The sequence below is a fragment of the Spea bombifrons genome, chromosome 2 (assembly GCF_027358695.1).
Source record: "Spea bombifrons isolate aSpeBom1 chromosome 2, aSpeBom1.2.pri, whole genome shotgun sequence".
In the NCBI taxonomy this organism is placed as follows: domain Eukaryota; kingdom Metazoa; phylum Chordata; class Amphibia; order Anura; family Pelobatidae; genus Spea; species Spea bombifrons.
Genome location: NC_071088.1, coordinates 31,981,447 through 31,991,447, shown reverse-complemented (window position 1 = coordinate 31,991,447; position 10,001 = coordinate 31,981,447). Strand labels below are relative to the sequence as shown.

Sequence of the window (10,001 nt, the reverse complement as noted above, 5' to 3'; positions counted from 1 at the left end):
TTCAGATAGTGAAGTGTGATTGATCACACCAGAGAACATGTTTCTACTGCTGCAGAGTCCAGTGGCAGAGTGCTTTACACCCCCAGGCCAATGCTTGGCATTGCACATAGCGATCTTCAGTTTGTGTGCAGCTGCGCGGCCTTGGAAACCCATTTCACGAAGCTTGGGACGAACAGTGCTTGTGCTGATGTTGGTTCTAGGGGCAGTGTGAGATGGAGCAAGTGATGCAACAGAGGACTCTCGATCTGTGAGTGTGCATAGTCTAGCACTTTGTGACCGAGCGGCTGTTATTCCTAGACACTTCCGCTTCACAATAATAGCACTTACAGTGGACTGTGACAAATCCAGCAGGGCAGAAATGTCCCAATGTTTTGACAGTGCCACGTTTTAAAGTTACCGAGCTCTTCAGTATGACCAATTCTACTGACAATGTTTGTCTATGGAGAGGGCTGATGATTTTATACACCTGCTAGCAGAAAAAATCAACAGGCTCCCTTTTAAAGGGGGGGAAAGAATACAGTCATACGTAATTGCGACATTTATTTACAAGTAATCTTAAAAATCAATCATATAACTGACACTTAAATTACCATAAATTTCTTAATGTGGATTTCAATCTATATATCTGCACTTAATCCCCTTTTCGGGTTATGTCGGTTTCCCTTCTTTTTTTATGAGCTAATTCCTTTATTTTTTTTCTAGCACTGCAGAGTAACCAAGTGCTCATTTCTCCCTTACACCATTTGCCCCATTTCATCATCATCCAAGTAATCCTTTCCTACTGTCTCAATTCCTCCTCTTAACCCCAAAATTGAATGTAAGCTTACAAGAGCAGGGCCCTGTTCTCTTTCTGTATCAGTATGTGTTAGCGTGTTTTATGTCATTTAAAATCTGCCCTATATAAATAAATGTAATATAATTGAATGAGTAAATGACATGTTATTATTTAACACAGTAACCAGTATCCAGCGCTTCAGCTTTGCACATTTTGGTGTGGCTCCCATGGTTAGATTATGGTTGTCCATGAGGTGTGTCTTCTCACTGCTCTAATTTCCTCCTTCCTAGCTATTCATCTATATCCTGAACTTCAACTAACGGCTTCAGACACGTGCGAATCCAAATTAAAAAATCCATGGCGCAGCCGACAAGCACTCCGCAACCCGTCACCCACGTCCTCTTTGACATGGACGGCCTCCTGCTCGGTGTGTACAATGCATTCTTCCTCTGTCATGTCAAGCGCTGCAGTACATATCATTCATGGTTTGCACTGCTTAAAAGATCATTTCTCTGCAGTGAGTGAAACGGCTACAAAGCCAGCATTCACAGCTGACACATTATCATTCACGTATAGACAACTTCTTGCATTAACACTGCTTCGGATTCCAACCACGCATTATGCTTCACTGCCGGCCAATAGCTGGACTGCAACTACCATCACGCTCAGCCACTTGTTGGCTGGTTGAGTGCAATGGCAGTTGTATTCCACAGCCGGCAGAGAACCAGAAGTTGTCCTAGCTGGATTTCATTGATATGCTTCTGATGTCTTCAGTACGTGCTGAATACTATTAATTTTTTCTGCAAAATATGAACAGAGTGGGTTTTATTCACATACCATTAATGCAAATATTAGCTTATCACTGTGAGGCTTGAATATTTGCTGTATGAGCATTTCTTTATCCTGAGATATGATTCCTAATGCCCTTTGCACATTTACAATGGTTACAGAGTCAGAAAGCAATGCACACGCTCGCTCACACACTCTTATGTACACCTCCCCCCATTACCGTATTGTCTGTTGTACTGGGTAATCAGCATTACCAAGTTCCCTCAACCTGTCAGGCATTATGTCTTAGGAATCAGTATTGCTTTGGTTCTCCATGGTTTGTAGATCTTCATGACAGCAGAGGTCCCACTAAAGGTTAAAACTTAAACCAAAATGATGATAAAATATTCAGGATCAGTCACCTAAATGGTTTATTTATTAAACCTTCCAGGCTTTTGATAAACGCAGCCTGCTTCAGAGTAGAAGCTAATTTATTGTTCCCTTTTTTCATTAATCTTGTTTTTTTTTTTAAATGTCGAGAAAATACAGGTTCTGGAAAGGAAAGATGGTAGTGAAAGAGCAATGTATCTAGATTTAATTTAATCATTAAAGGTCAAAAATTATACTCCGCAATTAAATATACAAATAGATATGGCAATCCTTTTTCTGAGACAACTAAGCTGAGACTGTTGGCAAATACGTATTTATGTCAAGTAGTGGGACATCAGTGCACATGTGATGTCACGAATCACCCCATCTACGATATGTGGGAACTTCATGACATCACTAAATGCTCCGCCCACATTACTCTGTAGATGCTGTGATGCCATGGTGCCTCTTGTCCTTTTGAGCTTGTGTTATAGCTGTTGGCTGTTTTGTGTAAAAAATAAATAAATGTATAATTTATTTGAAATGCCTAACTGGATAAATATTTTTAGGCTGTTTGTAATTTAATATGAAAATTAATAGAATTTTTCGTAACATCGTCAAGATTATCCAGTGTGAAGTTTTATAATTATTATACTACCTTGGGCTAATTTTATTTTTTCCTCTTAATATCTACCCGTGCTCCTTAATGTAATATTCCTATGTTGTCAAGCACAAGAGGTTCTGCAGCATCTGAAACTTTAGACCCTGTCATTTTTTATGTGTATTTTTAAGTGTAAAATAATTTTTACCTTTTTGGTAACAAAGTTTTTTTTTTACTGCATTTTTACACTTATGGATTAAACTTTTGCTATGTCTTTGTCCAATTATGATTTCCCTTGCCTAAAAAAAATGGTTCATAAATCTAGTCCTGAAGGACTATTTATTTTTCTAGTCTAGTGCTCAAGAAACCCAGCTTTCCATGTTTAGTCTCAGATCCACATAGGAGAGCAACCAAGGCATCTATGAGGATAACATAATAGCCTTAAAGGGGCTTTCCATTGCCCCAGTAAAGAGTCTTAACCAAAATGCATTTTAAAATACTTTGAATTACTTTAATATGCATTTACTAAAGAGAAAAATACTTACTTTAGGGAGAAGCTGCAGTCTTGTGTCACTGATTGGCTGTACATATACACAGGGGGTCTCATTATACCCCATCCTTAACACTTGCAGAGCCAGTGCTGAAGATGACTGTCGTTAAGTATCTCGTGTCAGGAGACATGTCAGGAGGTTAAAGGGGGTATTTATAATAGGGACCACATGGAAATTTGAGATCACAACTCATCTATGAACTGTATTAATGGAACGAGAATAATGGTATGGATTCCATAACCTCTCTATCAATGTGTGTTATGTTGTATTTTAATATAAAGTATAGTTAGGGCCGGTTTTATTCTAGGAGAGTCCGGCAGCTGTCTATAGAGTGCCTGGACCAAAGAGGATTGACAGTCAATCCAGAAACTGTTCCTAATGTGTAGACTTTTCACATGATGGCTAAGGGTGATGAAGGTTATAGTCCTACAATATTTAGAGTAAAAAATTTACTGCCAATGGCTATGTTACAGATTATTTCAGACGCAAGGGAGAGATCGGAGAGTGCTGTCTGTTCTGTACCGCGTGCATCCTGCAGGTGAAAAGACAATACTGTTTAACATGTCAGTTGTTTTCTGCAGTTGTCTAAAACAAAATAGATATTGCTTTTCCATCTATCCAAGCCTGAATCATCACTGGCAACAATAATACAATAAAAGTCTATTTATGAGGAAGGAGCGAAGCAGATGCTCCACGATATTGTTTAGGGATTCTGAAGTAATATCTGTGATTGAAAGAATTGGCAACAGCATGTACAGAGCAAGAAGTATCTTGAAAATTGTGCTGGCAGATTCATGCAGTTGCTGAAATGCTATCATTTATGCCTTCTTAAAATAGTTTATGTATTGCACAGTACTTGCAACTGTAGCTGGAAGATATTAATACGTAATCATATTTTTTTCTCTGTTCAATTTAGGTTGAAAAATGTGCTTTAAAGTGATGCAAGTCATGATATCTCATAAACTGTGTCTTTGTTAAGGATATTGTGCCATTGTACTACTTAATAAAAAAGAAAAGAGCTTCAGTATTTCAATAAAAATTAAAGTCCTTTTAGCTTGGTGCATAGCTCTTCCCATTTCCGTTTTCCAGTATGCTAGTCAGTGGCATGGACAATTGCGGCTGGGTTCAGTCTACAGGAGAATGCATCGGTTGCCTGTGAACATGATACTGTAGATCAGTAAGGTTCCTTCTCGATTCAACGACTTCCCATGGGGTACGTGGAGTCAATGTAGAACTCCAGATATCACCAGCAGCCTATCCAAAGTCACAGGGAAGGTGACTGATAAGGGGGCTGTTAGGCAAATGATACGTGGACATAGACATGTGAAAATGATGGGCCATGTGTATATTTTATTTGCTTCTCCACATACAGCTCAAACTTTACAAAGCATTTACTCCATGCCTGAACCTGTATTGAGGGTGAACATTTGGACAATGGTGGCAGTTCTAGGGGCCCCCTGCTGCATAACAGAGGGGACAGATTGCTGTATTAAGTAATCAAGCCCCCTCGGTGCACCAATGCTCCAAGATCCAGTTGAGGAGATCAGAGATATCCCCTGTAACTCGCCCATATATACTATGGAACACCATGCCTAGGTGGCACAACCTCCATAGTGACCATACTCGTGTACTCACACAGCGCAAGACTCCAGCATAAGATGCCACATCCCAATACTTAGCTACCTAGCTACCTCTGGTGTTATCACATGCCAGAGGTAGTTGAACAGGCACTATGAGAAACCTGGACTGAAATTTATATCTTCTGTATAAAAACAATGCCAGGATTTTATCATGGCTGCACTGGAATTGTTTGCTGGTTGCCTTCCCTATGTAAGGTGTGGAAAATAGCAATCTATTCCTTCAAAATCACTGAGCCACACATGAAAAAAAGCCGTAGGCTTTCTCACATTTAACCTTTTGCTAAAACTTCCATTCTGTTTTCTGCCAGAATCCAGTGCATTTATCAAAACTGACAATTAAAAGTCACAGAAGTATATTCTTTCCACAAAGATCATTTTTTTAAATCAGCTTTTTTTCTTTTCTTCTGTTTGTTCATTTATCAAATTATTTTTCTATGACTTAATATATAACATATTTAGGCATATTAAAATTTTGCATTAACACAGTATTTAGCAAACTATAAAGTCTGGCAGGACAACGTTCCTTTCCCATTGTTGTGCAATATCATAACTGCCGGAATATTTGCCTAAGCAGAATTAAATGTCTGACATTATAATGTTGAAAAAAATCTCTCTTCTGTTTGCTTTTTCAAGTGGAGTGTAAAGTCCAAATGATTTGTTTTTGCTATGTAATCTATCTCATCTAGTTTAGTGATCCTAGTAGGCTCCCTATTCCCTAGCTGAAATAATTATTTCATATGTATTCAATATACACTGACAGAAATTATTTGCCCAAAGTACCTGTGGACTCGCAGTATGATTCCTGTTCCCAAATCCTATCTCCAATCCTTGCAGTATTATTGTCATTTTCAACTGACATTTCAAGCCCTCTTCCATCAATTTACTTATGGTATATTTACTTCCTTCATCATCAACAGGCTTTTGTGTGGCTATAGATGTCATAAAGGAATGTAGCAGGTAACAATTATTATTATTATTATTTTATTTTTATGTATTAGTAACAACAGGCTCTTGGATAGGGTAGATCCTTTGACCAAGCATCTCCAAGTGAAGCACTGCTTCCCCAGGTTTCTGGTCACTCCTTCTATTCTCAGGCCAAGGCAGGCAGCACTTAGCCATGCCCACTCAGTGCCCAGTTTCCCTTCAGGGCCGGCCTTAGGGGTGTGCGACCTGTGCGGCCGTACAGGGCACCATGGCAATAGGGGCGCCTGCCCGGGACATAAATTAAAACATCGGGGTTTTTTTTTTTAACTTCATTTAACATCCTCCATGTTAAATAAAGTTTTTTTTTAACTTTATTTAACACGGAGGATGTTAAATAAAGTTAAAACAAAAAAACCCCGGTGTTTTAATTTAAGTCCCGGGCAGGGGCGCCCAGGGCCGGCCCAAGACATAATGCCGCCTGGGGCGAAGTTTAAAATGCCGCCCCCCATTATCTACCCTTCCTCTCCCTATTATCTACCCCCCCCTTTGTACTTACCTTTCAGCAGTCCTGAGGCGAGTCTCCCTGCTCGGTCTCAGTGCCGGCTTGTAATGCTGAGCGCCGAAAATGACGTCATCTTCCGGTGCTCAGCATTACAAGCCGGCACCGAGACCGAGCTAGAGGGCTCGCAGAGGAGAGGGGCGCCGAGCGGGTACTGACAACTTGGTAAGCGAAAACCACTCGGCGCCCTCTCTCTCTTCCGCTTTAAAAAAAAAAAAAAAAAAGAGGGCTTGGGGCGGCAAAGTGCCGCCCCTTCAAAAGTGTCGCCTGGAGCAATTGCCCCACTCTGCTCCATGGTAGGGCCGGCCCTGGGAGCGCCAAGCGGCCGCTTGTGAAGTTCAACTGCTCGGCATCCCTCGCTCTCCGTGACTCCGTCGCGGTGCCGACGTTTCATGCTGAGCGCCGGAATTATTCCGCTGCTCAGCTGTGAAGCACACACGGCGGCAGAGCGGGAAGAGAGACGCCTCCCGCTCCTACCGCAGGACTCCGGCAACAAGGTAAGTAAGGATAGGGAGAGGGGGTAGATAGTGAAAAGGGGCAGGGGGGGTAGATAGTGAGAAGGGGCAGAGGGGGTGATTTGTTTCCTTTATTTTTTTGGGGATGGGGGCACCAGAGGAGTAGTCCACACAGGGCGCCAGAACACTTAAGGCCGGCTCTGTTTCTCTCCTACTCGATACTGGTTGGGGTTAGCCCTCTCTACACAGGAGTCTTTCAGTGACGACCAACCGACCTGGAGAAGCGTTGCTTCTTCCATAGTCTCTGGCCAAGTTCCCAGGAATGCCAGGTCTTTTCAGGGCCCCCCAAAGTCTTCTTGATACAGAGTCCTCTGATGTTGCTGCTGATAATAACCTTTGCTACTAATTCATTTTGTAATCATTTATCACCAGGCATGCTTAAGCTGTTTGTTACAATATCATTGGCTTAGATTCATGAGAACCTGACATATAGTTTTTTTTAGCTCCTTAATATAACCTCCTAACACAACTTGTAGGGTGAACCCCAACATTTTGTGATGCGCATCAGGTTTGACATGCAATTGATGAGGAGGTTATATATATATATATATATATATATATATATATATATATATATATATATATATTTGTAGCTTTATGTGATATGATGCACAATTATATAGGCAAGCTACTTAGAAGCGTGTTACCTAAATAGAACTAGACCAAAAAGTATGAAATTTGATCCTGCCTCTCTGGGAAAGATGTGTTCTCACCCAGCACTCAAAGGGGTTTGAAGGCTTGACATATTGGACCATAGACTCCGGCTCAATTATTGTATTGTATCCTTTGCAAACCATTAGTTCCTCCAGTGACTCAGAAAAAACAAACACGTAAGAAAAAAAACCTTAAGGAAGTGACTGTTCTTGTACAAATTTTATACATCTGTGTGTATGTTCAATGGGCTCTATTTATTTGAAAGTGTTTTTGTGTTACCCCTTCTTGTAATGTTTTATTTTCTTCTTCAGTTCCCATTTGTCTCAGAGACACCTAAGTGACCTTGTTATTTGTTATTTTGTTTTGCTGTTCCTTTACAATATTTGTCTGCCCTGTATTTGTTGTTCTGCTAAGTGACTGTTTACAGCAAAACTGCTCCCCCCAAGGAAACAAGAATATCTTCCTTTCTTCTCTGCATTTTCAGATCCCTCTGAATCTGATCAATCTGTGGTTCGTTGTCTTGGATGTTATAACATAACCTTATGAAAAGCTATAGTACTATAAAGGAAATGTTTTTATATGGTAGAAGTCTTTTCTCAGTTTATATCACCCAATGGATTAGATAGGCTTTAGCGCTATGGCTATTTGTTATCTGTGATGAAATATATATTTAACCCATCGAATAACAAAGGATTGAGTTTAATCTCCTATGTTTACAAGTTGTAATGTTGTATGAAAATGCTGCTCTGTTATGAACGGGGTATTTTCTTCCTTTAGAAAATTACAATGAAAAATCATATTGGTTTACAAATGTATAATTTTGACTTACACAGTATAACTTAAATGGTATATCTTATTTATATTAGATGGTCTTTTTTTTTTTTACCATTTGCTTAGATGTTCTGGTTTCCTTCTCGATTATTATTAATAGTACATTTTGAGGATTTGTCCACTAAAAGACATATGTTTGTAAGAAAATTAAGATGCCACCTTTGTTGTGTACTATTAAGGGCCAACCTAAGCAATGTTCTTGTGCAAGCACGGTTAAGATGGCCATGCATCATACACAGTTGACTAGATCAGATTTCTTGAATGTCACTTCACTGGTCTTCCTACATGGCTGTATTCACTGCATATAATGTAGATGTGTAATATTGTGAGGGTAGGGTTCACTAGATCTTTGAAAATTCTCAAGCCTATAGTTAAAAATAAAGGACGTAATGATATACCAAGGTAATTGGTAATTACCTTTTGGATAGTTTCTACACTGCCATTGCTGTGAGAAATTACCATGGTCTATCTGCTTCAACCATGGAATTTATGCTCAGCTGTTCTCCAGACTAGAATTCCACATAGTCTTTATTATGTAATTATTATAATTGTGCACACCAGTTATAGCTGTGTGGTTTTTAGTGTATTTAAAGACATGCTAGGGGTACATTCAAAGTTCCTCATACATGATCACTGAGCAGATACACCACTGCTCACTCATTGAAAATAATCACACTCTCCCTTATCTTCATTGTTGATAGAAGCCTGAGAAATGCTGAGTAGGATATGAAAATACATCTCAACACTTAGACCTGCAGAGACCACAAGAGTAGGAAGAGCCTGCTTTCCACTATGCTCTGATTAACCCTTAAAGGGTACATTGTGAATACACCTAACCAAAAACGATTAATTGATTGATCTGGACAGACTCTCACAATGTATATCTTTTAACAATATAAGGAGAGTTATCCTTGGGAGTAAAAGGCTCTGTAATAACTGTTTTAGCTCTCTTTCACTGATAGATGAACTTGCAGTGGTTACTCATTACACAAAATGTTTTCCTGCAACCAGCACTAGTTACTTTTATAGCACCGTCCTTTGTGGGACAACCCAGTAAACAGAGAGACATTGGTCAATAGGGATTTCACAGGATTGGCATCTGAGAAAGACAAGCGCATCTTTCCAGGTTCCTAAAATATGTTCATACTGTAAACGTAGTTTTGTTCTATTTACCGTTAGAAACATCCTTCATAGTACTGCTGCATGTCCAAGTAATTCCTGGATTATTCTTTAAAATTTTACCTTATTCATAATTTTGCTTAATTGTCATGTGACATAAAGGCAGGCACTGATAGGTTGTTGGCCTAGTAATTGAAGAAGAAATTAAATATATAAACATGTTCTGTTTAATTTAAATATTTCAGATAAAGACCAGATTTAAAAATGTGTAGCTTTTCATAATCGATCTTAACAGTTGTGCACTGTTATTATAGACAAGTTATTAAAAAGTTGGAATTATAAATGGAATTTAAAAAGAGTGAAGATGCATCTTTTAGCCATCTGGCAAATAATATCTACATTCTCATTAGGAAAAGACTGTCAATAGAATCAATTATTTTTCTTTGCTAATGAAAATATATCCGACAACCCCTGAATGGTTTAATAGCAAAAACAACAACAAAACCAGCATCACAGGCAGAGGTTGACATCTGTTCCCACTGTTTTATGACCCTAATATACATATTTATAAGCACCTTTATTTATCTCAACCATTTGGGACTGACTGTTCAGCTGCTTACCTCCTACGATCTCCCCTTTTTGTAAGAACTCAGAATTAGGTTGGGTATAAGGGTAGTGCAGTGCTCAGCAGACCT

At 39.3% G+C, this 10,001-nt stretch overlaps 1 protein-coding gene across 1 annotated transcript in view; it reads left to right on the top strand.

The window, feature by feature from the left end:
* Nucleotides 1-1,049: 1,049 nt before the first annotated feature.
* Nucleotides 1,050-10,001, top strand: part of PUDP (pseudouridine 5'-phosphatase) — a 76,156-nt gene continuing 67,204 nt past the window's right edge. Inside the window, exon 1 of the mRNA XM_053457392.1 lies at nt 1,050-1,202. Coding sequence (XP_053313367.1) covers nt 1,133-1,202 — 70 coding nt within the window. The 5' untranslated portion in view covers nt 1,050-1,132. The remainder of the gene's footprint in view (nt 1,203-10,001) is intronic.